Below are 23,646 nucleotides of genomic sequence, written 5' to 3'. Positions count from 1 at the left end.
CTCTTACGACCAAACAAAAAACAAAAGCCAAAATGACATATATAACCCGAGGAAGTCTGCACCATATTTTTTAAGGTGGATTACAAATTGACGTCAACAAGAAGACATAAAAAGACGTCTACTCCTTAATTATAATTTAAATTTTTATTTAAAAATATAAAAATGAATTTGATAAAACTATTAATCAAATAATAACCATATAGAATTCTTGCATTGAAATAAAATAAATTTAGATATAAACGAGTCAAATTAAACAAGAAAAGGTTGATTAGGCTAAAATTATTTGATTTAATTTTGTTTAAGTAGACTTCTCTGTATACTATTGGCGGTTGACTTTGTTATGCCATCAACCATTAATAATTTAATATTATATTATTTTAATTTCACCGATAATTTAACCAAACCGATAGCTGAACCTAACTGAATGCGTATCAATTACCATATATATACTTCTCTCCAAGTCAAACCTAGTTTTTTATGTGATCTGTCAGCTGCCGCAGCCTGAGCGGACATTAACATCACAAACATGACTAAAATCTGGGATCTGATTCGACCTAATTTTCTTTTCATTTTCTCTCTAATCTTCAACATTCTTATTCCCCTTTTGTTTTCTCTTAGGATCTGACAGCTCCCTTCTCTCACCAACACCAATCTTTGTTAAAACTCTCGCATATGCTGTCTCGTGAATCTCACAGTCATGGGAAAAAACCTCGCCGCCGAGAAATGAATTTCCCAAATTCGAAACCATAATGGATCTGGAGAAAGCAGGTACGATGTGTTTCATCTCAAGCAGATATGTCGATCCTTGTTAGATGTTCGTCCTTAAAAGGATACTCAAAAAGGGTAATAAATAGATCCATTATCTTGAACAACTCTGGTTTCTTCAGTTGCCTCTTTGTTGTCTCCCACAGGAAGCTTGTCCTAATTACGGGTTCTTTTCTGTTTTTTTTTTTTCATCTTGAAGCTTGCTGAGGTTTTCTCAAAGGATGTCATATCTTTCTTGGCTAGCTGTCAAAACTTGGTTCCACGACCGTGGGTCATTGATGACTTGGACAACTTCCAAGCCAAATGGATCAAGAAGCCTTGGAAGAAGGTAACTCATTTGTTTCCTTCTTTATCTAATACTTTGTTTAGACTTCAGAGGTCCACCACTTCACCAAAATTCATTGTTTATATTCTCGTACTCATTACAGGCAGTGATTTTTGTTGATAATTCTGGTGCCGACATAATTTTGGGTATTTTGTCGTTTGCAAGAGAGTTGCTCCTTCGTGGAACTCAGGTATGTACTTTTGACAATGACCGAGTCTTTCTCTTTTTATTTCACCTTGAAGGTGCTTCTAGCTGCTAACGAGCTGCCAGCGAGCTGCCAGCTATCAACGATGTAACATATACAAAGCTTACTGATATCGTGTCTCAGGTGATGAATGAAGTAATTCTTGATTTTAACTAGTTTAAAGAAAAGTGAATCTGGTTTATTAGACTTAATCTACCAGTTGAAGGATGAGAATGGCCAATTGTTAGGTGTTGATACTTCAAAGCTTATTAGTGAAGCGCAATCAAACAAAGTATTTAACTAATCTTGGCTTAGTTAACTTAGCAGCCGTTTTATTCAGGGTTGTGGAATCGAGACAAACCTTTATGCTCAGTTTCAAGTGTGATTCTCTCAATATTGGAATGGTAATACTTTCTCTAAGTCACGTTACTCTCTTTCTTTCTTTATTGGATTAATGAAAAACATTTGTTTGTCACTGAACAAAAGAAAACAATCTTAATGGATACCCATTTAGCTTATATAAAAATCAATTTACTAAGTGGGTTTAGTTGGATAAACCCATTTTATTCCATTAAACTAACCTTGATTCATTGCTTGATTATACTTGAGAATGAATCCATTAAACTAACCTTTCACGTGATCTTTGATCAGAGCCTTAGCAGAAAATTATGAGGCCACAAGCCCAAAAACATTTTTAGGCTTGTTAAAAAAAATTAATGAAAACAAAAATAAGTATGAGTTTTGGTAGTCGAACTAGTGACATCTTACTCTCCCTTCCACTGCTTATACCACTAGGCTAAACAAAATTTCTGTGAAAGAAGACCTAATTGAAACTATATAATTTGCGGCCGCAAGCTGATGAAGTGTGTCTTGGGCCGGCTCTGTCTTTGATGAAGATCACTAATCTCTTTTTTTTTCTGGTGTGTATTTGGTTTGATAGTGTTTCTGTATGAGAACACAAATGTTACCATAGAGATTCAACAACTACACATATATATACATATATATACAATCACCTTTGAAGGGTCGTAATGTTCGTAATAGCACCACTTTATAATACATAGACAACATATATATATGTATATATATATATATTACTTATATAATATAAATAAAGAAGGGAAGAGGGTTTATCAATACACCCGAATTCTAATTTACTTATTGAAAACGATTCATCGCGGTATCATCTTTAATATTAGAATCCACATCGTTAAATATAAATTTAAACTTTATTATTAAACAGAAAGACACATAGACCACATAGAATATAAAATATTTTTACATTATCTCACTTGGCACTTGTGTCAAATAAATGGTTTGATAACTTTAATGCACACTTTAATATGAAGATCAAAATCTATTATTTTGATAACTCTGCTCTCATTGATGGGTATTCAAAGACAGTGATTGGGTGATGCTTTAATCCTCAAATGCAGGATATGAAGTCTATGTTGATCATGTTGCCACGTATTTGGCAAGTGGAGGGGAGGGTTGCTGGTGTTGATTTGGGATCTAGAAAATTTCAATTTGATTTTGATGTGGAGGCTTATATTATTGAAGTTTTGAAGATAGAACCATTATATTTCGACTGTTGGATAGTTTCTTTGGTTCGGTGGACACCAGTGGTGGATCCAGCTTATTCGTTGTCTCTTGAGTTTTGGATCCGTGTTACTGATGTTCCTATTCAGTTCTTAGCAGATCCTACTTTTAGAGATATTGGATCTTATTTGGGTACCGTCTAAGATGTGGATATAGATAGAGGGTGTGTGCAGGTCACCATTGATGGTCTAAGGCCTCTATGTTTTGAAACAAATTGAGTTTTTAAAGGTGAGGAAACGATTGTTAAGCTCTTTTTTGAGCGGTTATATGGTTGCTGTAAAGTTTGTTTCAACTTGTGTCATGATGAGACGATGTGCCCACAGTCTCTAGGGTTTGCTTAAGGAGGTAACTTGGTTTGCTCGGAGGAGGATCAGGGGAAGGGTCAACATATGAGCTAGAAGGGTGCTGTTTTGGGAGATACGAGGAGGGGTGCTAGTAATGTTGGGGCGATTAAGGGCAGTCATAAAGGGTCTCCCAAGTCTAGGGACATACTAGTTTGGACGAGAATCCTCGTCTGGTCCTAAGGGATCTTCCAATCTAGGATTCCATCAGGAGCATCAGGAGAAACATGGTGTATATCAGGGTCAGACAAGGCAGCGATCCGATCTAGTCCGGCTGTCGGTTTCTGCGGGGTTAAAGGAGACAGAGGTGGATCAACAAAATATTAACTACAGATTTTTTTGGCACGCCAAGTGCGTACATCTCCACATAATGTCTTGTCTGTGAATCTTTTCTCACCTAATTAGCTTATATGAGCTGATTTACTTCCATAGGACCCATCCTTACAATAGCAGACAAATTTCCTGAAGTCTGATTGCATCCACAAGCACCCTTAGATTCAATGCACCTTGAACAGTTTCCATTATGCTCAACCTGGAAACCCTTTTGAAGAGTCTTCTGTAGATTATCTAGACGCGATGTGTTCAAGGCCGATGCATACACTGGTATACTGACACCTTTTTTGCAATTTTCCCTCAAGTTGTCAGATTGAAGGTCGTTACTGTCGTATAGTGAAGGAGAGGAGACGTTTCTCGTCACAGTAGTTTGTTGAAGCTCTTTTATCACTTCCACAATGAAGCTCTCCTAAGTAAGAAGCATCAAGAGATGAAAGTTTTTAGCAGCCGTAATAAATTGTTAGCATCTCGATCTGAGGAGCGAATGGAAGTACACTGTCAAGGAATGTTGCATTCACTGCGTCTAGGGGACACATATTGTTTATGTAATCCAATCTTGCGAGTCTTATGATACCAGAGTCATAATTGGCTTCTAAGATTCTGTACGTCGCTAAGGAGATGGTTAGCTCTGCGAATTCTTTGCTACAATCAAGCTTGAAATAGGGATGGCCACAGTCTTCTCTCCCACGTACCAAGAATGGGTACAAGAGACTGGCCTGATCCCCGCATCGAAATGGTTGACTGGAGCGTTCGTAATGCTCATAAGCTGATTAAAAAGAACAATTTGAGATCACACAAAGGCTTTGTGACAAAGCCATCCCTAAGAAAACTCTATGCTTTAAAATTCGAAGAACACATCTTATATAATAAGAGAAGGTTTTTTCTAATATTGTCTCACAATGTGACATTTGACACTGTACTTTTGTGACACATGCCATTCTTATTAATTTCAAATTTAACATTCTATTTTTTTTTACTTTATTTTATTTTTTTCTTATATAGTGTATAGTTTGTTAAAAAAAAATTGTTGTATAGTTTGCTTTTTGAATTTCAACATTGTTACAAAAATATATTCCTTCCATTTTTTTGTTTTAGCATCAAATATATTTCATTAAAAAAAATTGTTGTATAGTTTGCTTTTTGAATTTCAACATTGTTAGAAAAATATAAGAAAAATGATTGCAAGCTACGTGAAGTATACGCCAACACATGGTCACACATGCAAACAATATAAATTTCTTATTAACTACATGAACTATTGAGATCACATAAGGACATGCATAAACAAATATAGGTTATGTGTACACCATAAACATTTAACTTCAGTGTTTTGTTGGTTAGAATCCGACGTTGACCAATGTTGACCGGCATTGACTGGCTTTTTTTTAATTTTTTTTTTAATTTTTTTTTAATTTTTTACTAAAATAATATTTGTTTTTGTTTTTCTGTATTTCTGATAAATAAATAAAAGTGATAAATGATTTTTATAATTTTACAAAAAGAAAATATAGCAACAAAAATTTATAAGATAAAAAATACAAGAAAATTATATACCACCAAGTTAAATAATTTTGTTATTACAGAAAATATATCAAAATAATATAATAAAAATATACCACCAAATTTTATGTGTAGTATATTTTTTTCATAAAACTATAACAAAATATACCTTTTTCCTTTTAAGAATCTTTTTTTTTTTAATTTTATATTTTCAAAGATGGGGGATTTAAATATTTTTTTTGTTCATTTTACTTATTAGAAGATTATGGGGAGACTTGCAAAATTAGACTCCTAACTTGAGTCAATTGCAATGCTAGACCTCTTTTTATCTCTCTCCAACATTTGCCACTTTCTCCTATTAAATCCTTAACCATTCATTACATTTACAAAAATGTCATTATTTCTGATTTATTTGAATTTCTTGCGAAAATGTTTATTACATCCATATCCTCATCTTCTTTTTTTTATTTACGGTTGTGCCACCGCCATCAATTTTCCAACAACCATGAACAACCAAATTTGAAGCTCTTAAAGCTTCAACAACCTGAATTTGTAAGCTTAAATAACACCAATGCTATGAGAACTTCATTTTCTTCCATCTCCTCTCCATTTTAATCCAAGAAAATTTGCAATTGCATTCATCTTGTTATATGTCATGATTCTTGGATATTGATTAAATCGGTGCTGGGTTTCCTTCCATGGTGACTAAAGGCGATGTCCTCGGTGCTTGACATTGCGAAACAACCACTGATAAGGTTATTTTCCGGTAGATTTCATGATTTTCTTTGATTTTATGCGAAATTAGACTTCATTTGTTAGTATAACCGTCATAATATCATGTAAAGTCTACTATGTGGTCAATTTTGCAATTAAAAATTTATTGAGTTTCGAGCCTGTAGACTGAAATTTCAGTCTCCTTAATTTCATTTGAAAACAAAAAAAATATGGTTCAGACTGCATTATAATCTTTCTGTCGGATATTTTGTTTTCAGACTACTAAGGTGTATTTTTGTAATTGACCAAATTCTTGACTTTGTACTTATGACTGTCGGACGAAGTCTTCTTAGGATAATAAAATAGTAGACTTCTATAGTGGCTATTTTTGGGGTTGACCAAAATAAAAGCATTGACCGTAATATTATTGATATAAAATTAATTAGTTGACTACAAAAGAAGTCTACTAGTTAAAAAATTAAAATGTTGGTCAACCCCAAAAATGACCATGGCAGACTGCAAACGAAGTCAACATTCATGGAGACTTCGTATGTAGTCTAATTGGCGAAAGTCAAACTTGGTCAATTACAAAACTAACCACAACGAAGTTTACTTTTTTTAGTTGACGGATAGATGAAGTCTACTTGTTTGATAGAAGTGTACTACAAAGTCAATGGTTTGGTCAATTGCAAAAATAACCAGATTAGACTATAATCGAAGTTATATTGTTGAAACTTTCTAAGAAGTCTACTCTGTTATATCCTTTTAATTGCAAAACTGACCAAAAAGTTAACAAAGAAAGACAACAAAGAAGTCAACTATCCTAGTAGACTTCATATGGTGTCTGCTTTATTAAATTGTAATTGCAAAAATCGACCACACAAAATAGACTTCAAGGGAAGTCTCTTCATAGAGGCTAGTTGATGTCTACTCGTTTGACATCAACATGAAGTCGGCAAAATTTGTAAACCAATTTATTGCAAATTGGTAAATAATTTTTAAGATTTTTTTGTTGTATTCTTTGATATATGTTATGTATTTGCTTCTATATGTTTTTGACATGATTATATATTATACATATGGAGAAATCAAGTTTTTGGTTTTCTTAGGCAGTTAGGTCATTAACTTAGAGTTATTTTGGAAGTCAACGTGTTGGACTTCTGTGTGAAGTCTGTATAAGCGAAGTAAGCTAAAAAGATAATCTGATAAATGGAGATTTAAGTTTAACACGAAAACAAAAGAGGAAATAGGTCGGTCACTTTAGATAGCAGTTTTTGTATATGTTATTAAAATTCAAATATTAATAGCGGCAATAAAAGTGAAGTGGCTTGCATCTATATTGCCAGGGAAGATGCACGAAGATTCATATAGGTTCTAGACTTGGTCAATGTTGTCACTGTGTTTATACTCCCAGTTTGATCCCACTTCCTTTATTTTGAGGTTCGATTGAGTGAACTGCAAGTCTTTTTCTTCGGGGGCTTTCCCCTATCATTTTTTTTGTTTTGTTTTCTTGTTTTGTATTTATCAGGAATCTATATTGATTTGGAAGGTTTAAGTCTCTCCTTTTTATAAAGCATGATGATACAGTATATAGTATGGATGATTCAGTACAAAATCGTAGTTGCGGAGAAGTCAAGAGTGAAGTTTATTGGAATATAATCAACTCTGAACTTCATTGTATTTAAATACACAGTCGTAAAGTCGTCCTCGGAGAAACTGTGCTACTTCAACATACTTCACCTGCATAACAAAAAGGATGTTCATGAGAAGTCAGAAGAAAGAAGCATTAAACACAGAACTAGGGATGTTAATTTGGGTATTAAACCCCCATTTAATATATGGGTAAGTGTAAAATTTTTTACCCATATAAACCCATATATCAAAAATAGTTTAATGGAATAAAATGGATTTATCCAACTAAACCCACTTAGTAAATTGATTTTTATATAAGCTAAATGGGTATCCATTAAAATTGTTTTCTTTTGTTCAGTGACAAACAAATGTTTTTCATTAATCCAATAAAGAAAGAAAGAGAGTAACGTGACTTAGAGATGTAACTATGAAATCTCCGTGAGGAGTTAGTCTCATTGATATATCAATATATATAGTGTGTACAAGAGAGTCTAAACTACCGAATATACTCAAGCATACAATCTATACAATAAAGATCTTGGATAAGGTGAGATCTTATTCTAACACGCCCCCGCAGTCAGAGCGGGAGGTTGACAAACGCTCAGGCTGGAACGAAAGTCGAGAAACAAGGGAGACGGCAATCCTTTGGTGAAGATGTCAGCATACTGGTAGGCAGACGGAACATGAAGCACACGAACCTGACCAAGAGCAACACGTTCCCGCACAAAGTGGATGTGAATCTCTATGTGTTTGGTGCGCTGATGTTGAACCGGGTTGGAGGAGAGGTAAACAGCACTGACATTATCACAATACACGATTGTGGCCTTGGACATCAGTATGTGGAGCTCCAGGAATAGATTGCGTAGCCATGAAGTTTCTGCCACGGCATTAGCGACACCGCGGTACTCTGCTTCAGCACTAGACCGAGAAGTTGTTTGTTGACGGTTAGGCGACCAGGAAATCAGATTATCACCAAGAAAAACACGGTAGCCTGAGGTGGAGCGTCTTGTGTCGAAGCAACCAGCCCAATCCGCATCCGAATAAGCGACAAGACTGTCCACCTTAGAGAGATACATACGTACACCATGTGTGAGGGTGCCCTTGATATAACGTAGAATACGTTTTAACGCGGTGAAATGGTGCTCGCGAGGATCGTGCATGTAGAGACAAATTTGTTGAACGGCATATGCAATATCCGGTCGGAGAGCGGCCGCGAGACTGCGGTACAATGTCGCATCAGCAACCGGTGGTCCAGCATCAGCCGGTAACTTCAGCTTAGAGTCCACCGGAGTAAGACAAGGACTACAGTTAGACATGGATGCTCTAGCAAGAATTTCAGTGGCGTACTGTCGTTGCTGCAGAAACAGTCCCGAGTCATCTCGTGAGACCGCAATGCCAAGGAAGTAGTGTAGTTTGCCAAGGTCCGTCATTTTGAATTCGGTATGGAGGGAAGAGATGATTGATTGAAGGAGGCGAGAGGAAGACGCCGTGAGTACAATATCGTCAACGTAGAGCAGAAGATACGCAAGCTCCTTGTTGCGATTGTAGACAAACGGAGACTGATCACACTTGCTTTGCGTGAATCCAATCCGTTTAGCATATGTGGCAAACTGATTGTACCAGGCACGCGGAGCCTGTTTAAGGTCGTACAATGACTTGCGCAGTAAGCAAACGTGATTGGGTTTCAGAGGATCAACAAACCCGGGAGGTTGATGCATGTAGACCGTCTCGTCAAGATCGCCATTAAGGAAAGCATTTTTGACATCGAGTTGATGTAGAGGGCAGTCACGAGACAATGCAATGCCAAGAACTGCGCGTATCGTCGCCGGTTCAACCACAGGGCTGAATGTTTCATCACAGTCCACGCCAATTTGTTGAGAACGACCGTTGGCGACCAGGCGAGCTTTGTACCGTGCGAGATTTCCATGTGCATCGTACTTGTACCTGAAAAGCCACAGACATCGAATAATATTAGTAGCCACTGGCCGCGGAACAAGGTCCCACGTCCTGTTTTTAATCTGAGCTCCATGCTCTGAGGTCATGGCTCTGTTCCAGTTAGAATCTTTGGCAGCCTGAATATGAGAGAAGGGAAGTGGAGATATCGTCGATACATTGAGATTAAGTCGATGTATCGGTTTCGTTATTCCACTCCGGCTTCTAGTGGTCATGGGGTGTGATGGGGTTGGAGTGGGCTGTGTATTTGATGGAGGAGGTGGAGGAGCAGTGACGGGAACGGGAGGATGCATATTTGGCTGAGGAGGTGGGAGAGGAATGATCTGAGGTATTGGTGATGGTAGCACAGAAGGCACGGTCTGTGGCTGTTCATTAGGCTGCGTAGGTGAGGAAAACGGAAACACTGTTTCATCAAAAATGACATGTCGAGAAAAAATAATTTTGCGAGTGGAGAGGTCGAGGCAACGATAACCACGATGATCATGTGGATATCCAAGAAAGACACATGCTGTTGATCTAGGTGCGAGTTTGTGAGGTGTTACCGGAAGTAGATTTGGATAACAGAGGCAACCAAAGATACGCAAGTGAGAGTACGAAACGGGAATGTTAAAAAGACAAGACAGAGGAACCTCATTGTTTATCGCCGCAGAAGGGACAATGTTCAGCAGATACACGGCTGTGTGAAGCGCTTCAACCCAAAAGTGCAGCGGCATGGAGGCTTCAACCATCAGGGTGCGGACAATGTTGTTTATTGTGCGGATCATCCGCTCTGCTTTGCCATTTTGCTGCGACGTGTGAGGACAAGAGAACCGAATGGCTGTTCCTTCAGCAGCAAGAAAGTCCAGCATGGGATGGTTGTTGTACTAGCCACCATTATCGCATTGAAGAGCTTTGATGGATCGATTGACTTGTGTTTTAACATAACCCGCGAAGTGCAAGTATTGGTTGAACACATCGCTTTTGCGTTTAAGAGGATAAACCCATACAAATTGAGAAAAGTGATCAAGAAAAAGCAAATAATATTTTATTCCACTAGAACTTGTCACAGGAGAGGTCCACAAATCTGAATGAATAATATCAAAAGGAGAGGAAACAACAGTAGAAGAGGAAAAGAATGGCAGTCTTGTGTGTTTGCCTAGTTGACAGGCGTGACACAGAGGACTATTGACGCCTTTATTGCTGGAAATCGAAGAAGAAGAAGCTGCTAAACGACGAAGAGATTGATTACTGAGATCTTCCAGACGCCTGTGCCAAACATCACCGGTTGCGAGAGCCATAAACGGAGTTTGGTTGACAGACGGTGACACCGAGTAAAGAGGTCCAGGACTGTTACACCGGAGCAGGGGAGTTCGAGTTGGTAGATCCTTAACACAAAAGCCAAAAGGGTCAAACTCAACAGAACATTGATTATCCGTTACAAACCGGCGAACAGAGATAAGATTTTTAATCATAGATGGGCATACAAGAACGTCATTTAAGTGAAAGGAACGAGAAGATGAGGGAATGCCCCCATGACCAACTTTAACAACAGGTGCGACAGAGCCATTACCGACCTTGATCAGAGGAAGAGAGTTCGAACTAAAAACAGAATGATGGTTACCTTGTTGAGCGGTGACGTGGCTTGTTGCACCGGTGTCCATCACCCAATTCGGATCATAGGGGTCTTGCAGGCTCATTGTGTTGAATGCATTGGCGAGAGCCGTTGGGATATGCTCCGCTGCAGCCGTAGATGACGTCGTGTGCGCAAGGTGAGTCTCACTCTTATGTCGTGGAGGGGGACCAAGGAGACCACCAGATGGAGGGTTGTGCTGGTGATGATGCAGAGGTGGTGGCACGTACGACTGTCCATGATAGTAGCTAGGCTGAGGGGGATGTGGTGGAGCATACGCGTATGGGTAAGGGTACGGTGCCCCATATGACCACGATGGTTGTGGCTGAGGAGGTGAGGACCACGTGTTGGAACCGCCACTGTTGTTGTATCGTCCGCCGCGGTTGAGATTGTTGTTGTTGTGGCGACCGCCACGTCCTCGTCCTCGGCCACCACGGTTGTAGTTGTTGTTGTTGTTGGTGTAGCGCAGGGCTGGATCAGAAGACGTGTACAACACGTCAGGAGCAGAGTGGTGATGAGGATTGGCGGGTGCAGGTCGGATCATCTTCTTGAGACGTTCTTCTTTCATGATCAACATGGATCGAGCAACAGAGAATGATGGAAAGGGACTCTTGTGTTTGATTACATTGATAATGGAATCAAACTTGTCATTGAGTCCGTTGAGCATGTGCATGACCAGAATTCTCTCATGTACCAGAGATTCCACATTAGCAAGGAGATCCGAGAGAGACTTTAGTTTCTTGCAATACTCGTGAATGGTGAGATCACCAACAGAGAGATTGCGCAGCTTATTGTCAAGCTGCAAGGCACGAGCCTCCTTATTGTCACGAAAGAGGTTCTCGATTGCCAGCCACAGATCTCGTGCAGAACACTTGGTTTTGAGAACTGTGTCAAGTATGGATTCAGAGATGGTTCCGAAAATCCACATCTTGACCAGTCCGTCATGTTCCTGCCATTGAGCTTTGTCTGACGTCGGCGGAGAGGAGGAGCCATCAATATGACGGACTGGGATATGCCAAATGTCTTGTCGTTCTTTGGAGGAGACGTGGTGGCCATTGTTAGCAAGAGAAGAAGAAAGAAACAGAGGAGAGCAAAACAGAGGAAGGAGAAAAACGAAGAAGAGAGAAAGGGCGGAGCAGGATCGAAACAGAGCGGCGTAAAACCAAAGAAGAATGAAGGGTTTTAGGTCGCTGCTTCTGATACCATGTAAGATTCTATGAAATCTCCGTGAGGAGTTAGTCTCATTGATATGTCAATATATATAGTGTGTACAAGAGAATCTAAACTACCGAATATACTCAAGCATACAATCTATACAATAAAGATCTTGGATAAGGTGAGATCTTATTCTAATATTGAGAGAATCACACTTGAAACTGAGCATAAAGGTTTGTCTCGATTCCTCAACCCTGAATAAAACGGCTGCTAAGTTAACTAAGCCAAGATTAGTTAAATACTTCGTTTGATTGCGCTTCACTAATAAGCTTTGAAGTATCAACACCTAACAATTGGCCATTCTCATCCTTCAACTGGTAGATTAAGTCTAATGAATCAGATTCACTTTTTTTTAAACTAGTTAAAATCAAGAATTACTTCATTCATCACCTGAGACACGATATCAGTAAGCTCTGTATATGTTACATCGTTGATAGCTGGCAGCTCGTTAGCAGCTAGAAGCACCTTCAAGATGAAATAAAAAGAGAAAGAACAACTTAGAGTATACTCTGCATCACTCAGTAGATTGTGGAGAAAGACTCGGTCATTGTCAAAAGTACCTACCTGAGTTCCACGAAGGAGCAACTCTCTTGCAAACGACAAAATACCCAAAATTATGTCGGTACCATAATTATCAACAAAAATCACTGCCTGTAATGAGTACGAGAATATAAACAATGAATTTTGGTGAAGTGGTGGACCTCTGAAGTCTAAACAATGTATTAGATAAAGAAGGAAACAAATGAGTTACCTTCTTCCAAGGCTTCTTGATCCATTTGGCTTGGAAGTTGTCCAAGTCATCAATGACCCACGGTCGTGGAACCAATTTTTGACAGCTAGCCAAGAAAGATATGACATCCTTTGAGAAAACCTCAGCAAGCTTCAAGATGAAAAAAAAAAAACAGAAAAGAACCCGTAATTAGGACAAGCTTCATGTGGCAAACAACAAAGAGGCAACTGAAGAAACCAGAGTTGTTCAAGATAATGGATCTATTTATTACCCTTTTTGAGTAACCTTCTAAGGACGAACATCTAACAAGGATCGACATATCTGTTTGAGATGAAATACATCATACCTACTTTCTCCAGATCCATTATGGTTTCGCATTTGGGGAATTCCTTTCTCGGCGGCGAGGTTTTTTCCATGACTGTGAGATTCATGAGACAACATATGCGAGAGTTTAAGGTTCTAACAAAGATTGGTGTTGATGAGAGAAGGAAGAACACAAATCCAAAGAGAAAACAAAAGGGGAATAAGAATGTTGAAGATTAGAGAGAAAATGAAAAGAAAATTTGTGATGTTAGTCTTTTTGTGATGTTAATGTCCACTCAGGCCGCGACAGCTGAGAGATCACATAAAAAACTAGGTTTGACTTGGAGAGAAGTATATATATGGTTAAATTATCCGGTTAGCTTAAAATCAAGGAATTGGTACGCATTTGGTTAGGTTCAGCTATCGGTTTGGTTAAATTATCGGTGAAATTAAGATAATATGATATTAAATTATTACTGGTTGATGGCATAACAAAGTCAACCGCCAATAGTATACAGAGAAGTCTACTTAAACAAACTTAAATCAAATAATTTTAGCCTAATCAACTTTTCCTTGTTTAATTTGACTCGTTTCTATCTAAATTTATTTTATTTCAATGAAAGAATTCTATATGGTTATTATTTGATTAATAGTTTTAACAAATTCATTTTTATATTTTTAAATAAGAATTTAAATTATAATTAAGGAGTAGACGTCTTTTTATGTCTTCTTGTTGACGTCAATTTGTAATCCACCTTAAGAAATCTGTTGCAGACTTCCTCGGATTATATATGTCATTTTGGCTTCTGTTTTTTATTTGGTCGTAAGGGAGTCAACTGTAATTTCAGTACCCTTAGTGGTTATGTTTCTCAAATATTGAACATAGGGCCTACTTTTGCATTCACCACCAAATAAAGGTATATAAAATGCAATTGCCCCAAAAATTATTCATTTTGTATCATTTGCTAATAAGTAATTTAAACTAGTATCATATATATTTTTGATGCTATTTAATTGGTGTAAAACAATTTTAAACAATTTTTTTTTATCATAATATGATTCACCCTCCTAACCGTACAATATCAATCTAATGTCCTTTTGATTCACATAATCTCTATCTCATACCGAAAATTCTACCTTTGACAACGATCTGAGGCCTGAAACGACTGCATCTTCTGCTCTTTCGGACTTTAATAACTTCGTGCTTATTTCCTTTAATTCTAGTTTTTAGATATTCTTAGAGAACTATGTTAACCTTTTTTTAATCTAAGTATAGAATGTGTAAAATGTTATAAACCACTTTACGGATGGACTCCATAACCAGGCCCATACACGGCCCGTACATGGCCCGTGTCCGTCCAAGGCCTTAAGGCCCATCGGTCTTATCCTTTTATCTAGGTCGGTTTAGTATTCCTAATGTAATTGGGCTTTGCCTTTGACTATATATATGTAACCTCGAGTTTGATCAATGAATAAGAACAAGAGAATTCCTTCATTCGATTCTCTAGTTTACAACACGTTATCAGCACGATCGTTTCTAAAGATCCAGCTGAGTAAAACCCTAAAACCCTAACCGCCGCCATTCATCCTTCTTCTTCCACCAAAACCCTAAACTGCCATCCTTCTTGTCTTTGTTCGAAACTAACTCCTATTCACGAGCAAACATGTGCTCGTGATCAAGTTCTATCCGAAACCAGTTCGAAGTTGGTTCGCGGTTCCGGGGTGAGTGCAGTACGTGAGCGGTGCAAGGAGCGGTTCGAGATCTGTTTGCGGTTCTGTTCAAGGTTCATGGTCCATCCAAGTTCGAGGTTCGTGAGAGATATCTGAGGTCTTTAGCTCCCAGATCAAAACCGGTCAGCCCCCTTTAGGTGTTAAGGTAATATCGAAACTTATGGGACCATATAATCAAACTTGAATCTAAAACTATTGAACCCTAAAATCCTGCAACTGCACAAACTAATAAAAAGGTTAAAAGCTATGATTTCTATGACTCTAAAATCGGATTTGCTTGTCATGGATTGTTTGTTTATTGCATGCATCATAAGTATAAAATCGGTTATTGCATAAATTGTTTATTGATGCATGAACCCTAAAATCGAATTTGGTAGACTTGTTTTAGGGTTGCTAAAATTCGAACCTAGTTCCTATTAGGAGTAGGAAATTTTGCTAAGTTAAAAGAAAATTTAACCTAATGATTCTAAGAATTAAAATCGATTTAGGTGTTTGAGAAATTCAAACCCTAAACCAAAAGGTTTAAGAAAATCGAAAATTATTATGTGTTTACATAAAATAAATTTGGATAATTTCTAAATTAATTATAATTATTAACTTAAAGGTTTAAAGAATTATTTCCTAAAATTTATTATTATCCAATGATTAAGAAAAAGGAAAATTTTCTAAAACTCAAAACTATTTAAGAAAAGGAAATTTCTAAAAACATCTAAGAAAAGGAAATTGTTGCATGCTAGTTTCTATCTAGTTTTGTTTGTTTTTCATGCATACCAAAAGCCGAAAATAATAAGTGAAAGGCAAGGCACGGTTCGGTCTCAAACACCGCATGCTAATGATCGGTTGTCTATTTCTGTTTTATGAAGATGGCAAGGCTTAACAACCTAGACTATGCTGCTTTGAATGCTTTTGGAGACAACTACCTGCAATGGGCATTGGACACTAAAATCATGCTAAAGTCAAAGGACTTATTTGAGTGTATTGAGGAAGGTTTTGAACCATCTGACAAACAAAAGTACAAGGCCATTATGCATATGCGCCATCACCTTGCTGAGAGTCTTAAGAACCAGTACCTCATCATAAAAGATCATTTTGACCTTTGGACAGAGCTTAACCGCAGATACGGACACCAACGAATGGTGCTCCTACCAAAGGCTCAATTCGATTGGAAAAACCTAAGGATCCAGGATTACAAATCCGTGGATGAGTATAACTCAGAGCTTTTTAGGATTGTCTCACTCCTTAGGTTGTGTGGTACTAAGGTCACCGAGAAAGAGCTACTAGAGAAGACATTGTCCACTTTTAGCCCTAACAACATATTGTTTCAACAACAATACCAAGAAAAGGGTTTTGAAACCTATGTGGACCTAATCTTGTGTCTACTGCTAGCTGAGCAGAACAATGAATTGTTGTTGATGAACAGTGCTATGAGACCTCCTGGTACAGCCCCATTACCAGAAGCACACAAGGTGGATGTGGTAAAGCAAAATCCGAATGAGCCTAAGGAGCCCAAAGAGACCAACTATGTCCACAGAGAAAGACATTATGGCCGTGGCCGTGGTGGTAGAGGACGTGGTGGTAGAGGACGTGGTGGTCGTGGACAGTTCTAGGCTAGCCGCTTTGACGGTAATGGCCGTGGAGGCCGTGGACGTGGTGGTAGGGGCCGAGGGTCCTTTAACCCATAAAACAAGGCTAAATCTGTTTGTCACCGATGTTGTATGTCCAACCATTGGGCCAAGAATTGCAGAACACCTAAGCATCTTATTGATGCATATCAAGAAGTCTTGAAGAAGAACCCAGAAGCCAACTATGTGCATCTCGATGGTGAAGATGACTTCGACCATGAGAATGATGATTCACTAGCATATGAGACTTCCGATTGCCTTAAAGATGATGACTAAATTTCGGTTTTACTTTGGTTTAATTTTATGATTTTATGGTAATGTATTGGATAATTATTTTGGTTTAAATTCAATGATTTTATTTCAATATTTATTTGCTTGTTTTATTAAAGTTTAAAACAAAATTATTGTCATTATAGAAATGGCTGAGGATATGAGTGTACTAGTGGTGGACAGTGGATCCAGCCACACAATATTGAAAGACAAAAGATATTTCATAAACCTCATAATGAAAAGTGACAATGTTAGTACAATTACGGGTATAGCAAGCTTAATAGAAGGCTACGACCAAACTCATATATTATTACCTAATGGCACACATATTGAACTAAGTGATGCCTTGTACTCACCCAGCTCTAAGAGAAGCTTATTGAGCTTTAAAGACATTCAGTTGAATGGTTATCATATTGAAACAAAGGGTGAAGGTAGCAAAGAATTTCTATACATTACCGAAATTGTAAATGGAAATAAGAAGGTCCTAGAGACTATATCTGCACTAGCCACTGGTTTATACCATGCTAAGATCAACATGATAGAAGCTAACTTGGCAAAGCACAAAATGTTCAATGAACAGTTCACTCTATGGCACGACCGGCTTGGCCATCCGGGTACGAACATAATGCGTAAACTGATTAATAGTTCAAATGGGCACAACCTTAAAGAAAGAAAAGTTATCCCTAAAAATCTCACGTGTGTAGCATGTGCACAAGGGAAACTTATTATACGGCCATCACCAGCCAAAGTTCATCAAGAGACTTTAAACTTTCTGGAAAGGATACAAGGTGATATATGTGGACCAATACACCCACCTTGTGGGACGTTTAGATATTTTATGGTTATGATCGATGCATCAACCAGATGGTCACATGTTTGCTTGTTATCCACCAGGAACCTAGCATTTGCTAGGATGTTAGCTCAAATTATAAGACTAAGAGCACATTTTCCAGATTTTCCACTTAAGACTATACGTCTAGACAATGCTGGTGAATTTACATCCCAAGCGTTTAATGATTACTGTATGTCCATGGGGGTGAGTGTGGAACATCTTGTGGCACATGTCCATACACAATACGGATTAGCTGAATCCTTCATTAAACGAATACAATTGATAGCTCGACCATTGTTAATGAGATCGAAAATCCCTGTGTCGGCTTGGGGACACGCAGTTTTACATGCAGCAGAACTTATACGCATCAGGCCATCTAGTCAACGCAAATATTCACCATCCCAATTATTAACGGGCCATGAGCCAGACATATCCCATCTCAAAACATTTGGTTGTGCCGTTTATGTATCTATTGCTCCACCACAGAGAACTAAGATGTGACCTCAAAGGGGAATGGGAATATATGTTGGATATGAGTGTCCCACCATTATAAAGTATCTTGAGCCAACCACAGGAGATTTATTTAAGGCCAGATACGCGGACTGTCAATTTACAGAATCCGAATTCCCTATGTTGGGTGGAGAGACTAGCAAGCTGGTTAAAGAAATAACATGGAATCAAACATCCTTGAATTGGCAAGATCCTCGGACTCTAGCCTGTGATGCAGAGGTCCAGAAAATTATACATTTGCAAAAGCTAGCTATACAATTGCCAGATTCCTTTGCTGACCCAAAGAGAGTAACAAAATCGTACATACCAGCTTGTAATGCACCAGTACGTATTGATGTTCAGAAGGAACAAAATAATCAAGTTGCTACAGAGTCTAAGCCACGTTTAAAACGAGGTAGACCATTAGGTTCCAAAGATAAGAACCCTTTGAAGTCTAAAGGTGCAAAACAGACCGATGTTAAGGGAGTTACAGAAAATACAAACATAGCCGCGGCAAATCCTAAGGTACCAAATGAGGTTTGGAACGCTGAACCTCAAGGTCCTGAAGGTATTGATAATAATGAGATCTCAATAAGTTATATCATGTCTGGAATTCAATGGAATCGTAAAGATGTCGACATCGATGAAATATTTGCATACAAGGTAGCACTTGAGATAAATGAGGATCATGAACCCACGTTTATATTAGAGTGCACTCAAAGTAAAGATTGGCTAAAGTGGAATGAAGCCATTGACGTGGAGTTAAACTCTTTAAAGAAGAGAAGTGTGTTTGGTTCGATCTTAAGGACAACACCTGAAATAAAGCCAGTTGGACATAAGTGGGTCTTTGTAAGAAAGTGATGTCACTATATTTTACCATATTTTAGGCCTTGTTTAGTTCATGTTTTGCATCATATAGAAGTGATTCCTTAGTTTTTATCACCATTTCTGTCCAAATATGCACTTAGGATGTTTAGAAGCATGCATTGCATACATTTGTGCATTTGGAGTCTTATTAGGTATTATGGAGCTCTAAAAGGGTAAGGAATGACTTGCTGTTATTTTTGGAGCTAAACAAGAGGATAGGGAATATCAGAAAGGTTCGGAAGTCCACTCTACCACAGCACTCGAGCATGCACACGGTCGAGTACTCGGTCGGATGCATATCGAGCTCCTCAAAGATCGATCCGAATGAATATCTTTCGTTGCGATTCAGCTTCCGGATCCTTCATGATAGTTGTAGGAAATTGAGTTATGTTTCTAATGCCTGTAGTTTCAAGTCAATCGGAGGTGTTGTGTCGGAGTTATACGGATTTTACTGAACAGATATCATGCCAGATCGAAGACTGAAGCTACTTGACGGGCCAACCACTCGACCATGCACTCGACCGAGCACATGGTCGAGCTGACCGCCACCTCTCTGTTTTGTCCTCTAGCTAACTAGGGCTTCTCTCTCTTTACTATATATATGTGTACTGACACTTGTGGCCGAAAAAAGAGAGACCCTGGAGACCATGTAGACACCTCATAACCTAGTTTTTGCCATTTTTAGCTTCTTTTACTTTATTGCATCATCTCTTATCTTTTCTCTAGATTTTCATAGATTTGTAACCTTCATAACTTTGAATCTGTTGAATATTTGCTTTCACTTCTTTGTTCAATATTGTTCATCTTTATCTCATCTTTCTAATCATGATAGTTTCATTAATTTCTGGGTTTGTGTTCTTCATGATGATTTTTAGATCTTATTAGTGGCTTAGGATCTTAGGGATGGATTAGGCTGGGTAAAGGTTATGGTTGTTTAGATTGGTCAAGCTTGATTGTTATATATCTCTTCTAGATTAGATATGCTCTATGCTATTCTTATAATGAGAGGGTAAGGATAGATCTTAAGCTTCTTAGCATCACACCAATGTCTAAGTTGTTAGATAAGGCTAATGCTAGAGATTATCATGAAGCATGCTAAGAGATTAGATGTTTAAAGTGATTTTTGACATTGATGATCTGGGTTTTAATGCCTGCTTTGATATGTAATAGCTAGTGAGAACTAGGTCTAAGAAGTATCTTGGTTTGATTGTTATTGTCATGAGAATGGATTAACATGTATTAGAAGATCATTGTCTAGAGATAGCTCATTGTTGATTGAGGTTTGTTGACCAATTTAGATAGACATAGCTTGAGTCCATCCCATGAATCCATCCTTAGGACTTTCTTTGTTTATTGATTTCCCTGTTTAAGTATTGTTAATTGCTTGCTGTTTGCTATGTTTTCATTATTTACTCTGTTTCTGTTCATTCGCTTGTCAACTCGACCTCCCACTCGACCATGCACTCGACCGAGTGCTAAGTCGAGCTCCATTTTACTTTCTTGCTTATGCATTGTTCTGTTCATGTTTTCTTCTGCTTATTAGTTAATTCTGCTTAGTCTTGTTTATTGCACTTGTTCTACTGTTTAATTCAGCATTAGTATTGTCTTAAGTTGCCTTAGTTCATTGCATTTCATTATTGTCATTAGGTTATTAGAAACAAATCAACTTGATGTTTAGCTTAACTTGAATGCATTGATCACATCTTGACTGCTTACATATCACACTCTTTATGGATTGACATCCTTTATGCTACAACATCATAAGGGAATTGAAACACCTTGCATTACATTCTGATCATTCATACTTATGTTTGTTTGTTTGATTGCATCATTCATTCATTCATAAGTAAATACTTGAAAAAGTTCTTGTTTCAGAAAGATAAATGAGAAGAATGAAATCGTGAGATACAAAGCACGGCTTGTAGCACAAGGATTCTCTCAAAGACCAGGAATAGACTATGAGGAGACAGACTCCCCTGTGATGGATGCAACAATATTTAGGTACTTAATAAGTCTGGCTATAAGAGAAGAACTGGATTTGCGGTTAATGGATGTTGTAACCGCATACTTATATGGTCCACTGGATAATGAAATATATATGAGATTACCAGAGGGTTTTGAGCTCAAAGATAAGAGTGGTTCTCGAGAACAGTAGTGCATTAGGCTGAACAAATCCCTTTATGGACTGAAACAAAGTGGTCGAATGTGGTATAACCGATTAAGTGAATATTTAGCTAAAGAAGGCTATAAGAATGACCCAATCAGTCCATGTATATTTATAAAGAAGTTTGCAAACAAAGGGTTTGTAATTATAGCAGTTTATGTGGATGATTTAAACATCCTGGGGACCTCTGGGGAAATCGCCCAAACAGTCGAATATCTAAAGAAAGAATTTGAGATGAAAGACCTAGGCAAGACAAAATTCTGTTTGGGATTACAGCTTGAGTACATTGGTAATGGAATCCTTGTGCATCAAAAGGCATACACAGAAAAGGTACTCAAGAGGTTTAAAATGGACCAAGCTCACCCATTGACCAGCCCAATGGTTGTTAGAAGCTTAGACTTGGATAAAGATCCATTTGGTCCAAAGAAGGGCGATGAAGAAGTTCTCGAACCTGAAGTGCCATACCTTAGTGCTATAAGAGCGTTAATGTTCTTGGCTAGCCACACTAGACCGGACATATGTTTTGCCGTGAACCTCCTAGCAAGATTTAGTTCTTGTCCGACTAAAAGGCACTAGAACGGTATTAAACATGTGTTGCGTTACCTACAAGGGACGATAGATTTTGGTTTATATTATACTAACTATAACAAAGGAGGTTTAGTTGGTTTTGCTGATGCAGGTTATCCATCCGATCCACATAATGGTAAGTCTCAAACAGGTTACGTATTTACACACGGTGGTATGGCGATCTCGTGGCGTTCTATGAAGCAAAGTATTGTGGCCACTTCGTCTAACCATGCGGAAATCCTAGCAATTCATGAAGCCGGACAAGAAAGTGTATGGTTGAGGTCGATGACTCAACACATCAGGGCGAATTGCGGTATGGTCGAGGACAAGGAGCTGACTGTAATCTATGAAGACAATACGGCCTGTATCGCACAGCTCAAGGAAGGTTACATCAAGGGAGATCGGACAAAGCACATCCTACCGAAGTTCTTTTTCACACACGAACTACAAAAGTCGGAGAAGTTCGAGTGGTGCAAGTGCAATCATGCGACAACTCAGCCGATCTCTTCACTAAGGCATTACCGACAACAACGTTCAAGAAGCTCATGCACCAGATTGGAATTCGGAGGCTTAAGGACTTAGAGTGATGCTTGGAACAGGGGGAGCAATGCGTGTTGTACTCTTTTTCTTTCACCGTGGTTTTGTCCCATTGGGTTTTCCTGGTAAAGTTTTAATGAGGCAGCACCCCCTAGCGTATTGCAACGATCCTTTAGCATCGGCATGGTTATGTCATCCAAGGGGGAGTGTTATAAACCACTTTACGGATGGACTCCATAACCAGGCCCATCATGGCCCGTATCCATCCAAGGCCATAAGGCCCATCGGTCTTGTCCTTTTATCTAGGTCGGTTTAGTATTCCTAATGTAATTGGGCTTTGCCTTTGACTATATATATGTAACCTCGAGTTTGATCAATGAATAAGAACAAGAGAATTCCTTCATTCGATTCTCTAGTTTACAACATAAAACTTGGTTATGAATTGTGATCTTGTTGTTGATCGATTCTCTAATCTTTTTCTTCCCAACACCAAATTAATCATTAACAAATGAACTAGTGAAAAATTTAGGCGCACCTTGGCTTTTCCTAAAATTTACCCCAACATTTATATTGGCTCTGATTGAAGCCTTTGTTTATTACATTGGTATTGCCCAAATTAATAGAAGGACACGGACACAAGAAAATATCAGCCTTCCTTTTGTTTATTACATCTCTGAATCTTCATAGCTCCTAAAATTTCATAGTAATATCGATGAAAGCATCTAACGGGTCTCTACAAGGTAGGATGATTCTTTCGTGCAATGTGGTCATAAAGGCGAGAGCTCGACGACTTTCCTTATGATGACGAGCGCTGATGAAACCAATCCAGCTGACTGAATCTCAGTTGCAAAATCTTTAAGCTCAGCAAAAACCTGCAGAACATTCCAAAGCCTTGAAAACTCACTCTCAAGTAACAAACAGACCTGCTGGAAATCACAAAGAAAGAGTATAGTTTGGTTGCTTACCGTACGTTGTAGAGGAGTGGTTCCACGTTCAACCGCAACAGCTGGTGTATCACAAGGGAGACCATGGTCCATCAGTTATTGCGCTAGAGAAGGTAACGTTCCCAAGCCCACATAAACGACAAGTGTTGTATTCGGGTCAGCTGCATTCTCTGCAACAAACAAAGGGTCGGTCCCTCCTTTCCTAGAATGTCCCGTGAGGAACCTCACACTAGTTGCAACACCGCGATGTGTTAGTGGAATCCCCAACTCTGCTGCTATCCCTGATGCTGCAGTAATCCCTGTAACCATATATAATTGCAAACTTCCGGTAAGATTAACCACTTCAGTCACCACAATCATATTGAGTTCCCAAAGAATGCAACATCCACATTAATTAGAGAATCAAAAGCAGTTGCTTAG

At 38.3% G+C, this 23,646-nt stretch overlaps 3 protein-coding genes across 12 annotated transcripts; 2 read left to right on the top strand and 1 right to left on the bottom strand.

Annotated features, from left to right (window-relative positions):
- Nucleotides 1–470: 470 nt before the first annotated feature.
- Nucleotides 471–7,821, top strand: LOC104750480 (damage-control phosphatase At2g17340-like). 10 transcript variants are annotated; one of them, XR_015583675.1, is made up of 6 exons: nt 471–768; nt 965–1,093; nt 1,194–1,280; nt 1,333–1,418; nt 1,615–1,678; nt 2,711–4,615. XR_015583675.1 is itself a non-coding variant. In XM_087490257.1 (5 exons), the coding sequence occupies exons 1-4, from the start codon at nt 796–798 to the stop codon at nt 1,657–1,659; spliced, it is 309 nt and encodes a 102-aa protein (XP_087346383.1). In that variant the 5' UTR covers nt 478–795; the 3' UTR covers nt 1,660–1,678; nt 7,455–7,568. The 10 variants fall into 10 exon arrangements, 4 of the variants coding, with proteins under 4 accessions (XP_087346383.1, XP_087346382.1, XP_087346381.1 ...); XR_015583672.1 differs by lacking the exon at nt 2,711–4,615 and adding an exon at nt 7,455–7,821 and having other exon boundaries at nt 478–843; XR_015583671.1 differs by having other exon boundaries at nt 478–843.
- LOC109129614 (damage-control phosphatase At2g17340-like) lies at nt 7,299–13,501 on the bottom strand. Its single transcript, XM_019238073.2, has 5 exons — nt 13,172–13,501; nt 12,922–13,050; nt 12,735–12,821; nt 12,561–12,635; nt 7,299–7,501 (listed from the first exon to the last, which is right to left on the bottom strand). Exons 1-5 carry the CDS (start codon nt 13,217–13,219, stop codon nt 7,421–7,423), a joined length of 420 nt encoding a protein of 139 aa, XP_019093618.1. The 5' UTR covers nt 13,220–13,501; the 3' UTR covers nt 7,299–7,420.
- Nucleotides 13,502–13,718: 217 nt separating this feature from the next.
- LOC147925651 (uncharacterized) lies at nt 13,719–16,922 on the top strand. The gene is made up of 2 exons (XM_087490253.1): nt 13,719–15,079; nt 15,798–16,922. Exon 2 carries the CDS (start codon nt 15,798–15,800, stop codon nt 16,539–16,541), a length of 744 nt encoding a protein of 247 aa, XP_087346379.1. The 5' UTR covers nt 13,719–15,079; the 3' UTR covers nt 16,542–16,922.
- The last annotated feature ends 6,724 nt before the right edge of the window (nt 16,923–23,646 follow it).

Source organism: Camelina sativa, chromosome 16 (genome assembly GCF_030686135.1).
Source record: "Camelina sativa cultivar CO46 ecotype springtype chromosome 16, ASM3068613v1".
NCBI lineage: Eukaryota > Viridiplantae > Streptophyta > Magnoliopsida > Brassicales > Brassicaceae > Camelina > Camelina sativa.
The sequence above is the reverse complement of the archived record's forward strand: the minus strand, read 5'-3'. Positions and strand labels throughout refer to the sequence as shown.

Coding starts and splice junctions, on each gene's coding strand:
- LOC104750480 (XM_087490255.1), top strand. CDS start 796: ATGTCGATCCTTGTTAGATGTTCGTCCTTAAAAGGATACTCAAAAAGG. Junction 844..964: donor TAAAAGGATACTCAAAAAGG/GTAATAAATAGA, acceptor TTCATCTTGAAG/CTTGCTGAGGTTTTCTCAAA. Junction 1,094..1,193: donor TCAAGAAGCCTTGGAAGAAG/GTAACTCATTTG, acceptor TACTCATTACAG/GCAGTGATTTTTGTTGATAA.
- LOC109129614 (XM_019238073.2), bottom strand. CDS start 13,219: ATGTCGATCCTTGTTAGATGTTCGTCCTTAGAAGGTTACTCAAAAAGG. Junction 12,636..12,734: donor TGCTCCTTCGTGGAACTCAG/GTAGGTACTTTT, acceptor TTCATCTTGAAG/GTGCTTCTAGCTGCTAACGA. Junction 7,502..12,560: donor TTACTGATATCGTGTCTCAG/GTGATGAATGAA, acceptor TTTGTTATGCAG/GTGAAGTATGTTGAAGTAGC.
- LOC147925651 (XM_087490253.1), top strand. CDS start 15,798: ATGGCAAGGCTTAACAACCTAGACTATGCTGCTTTGAATGCTTTTGGA.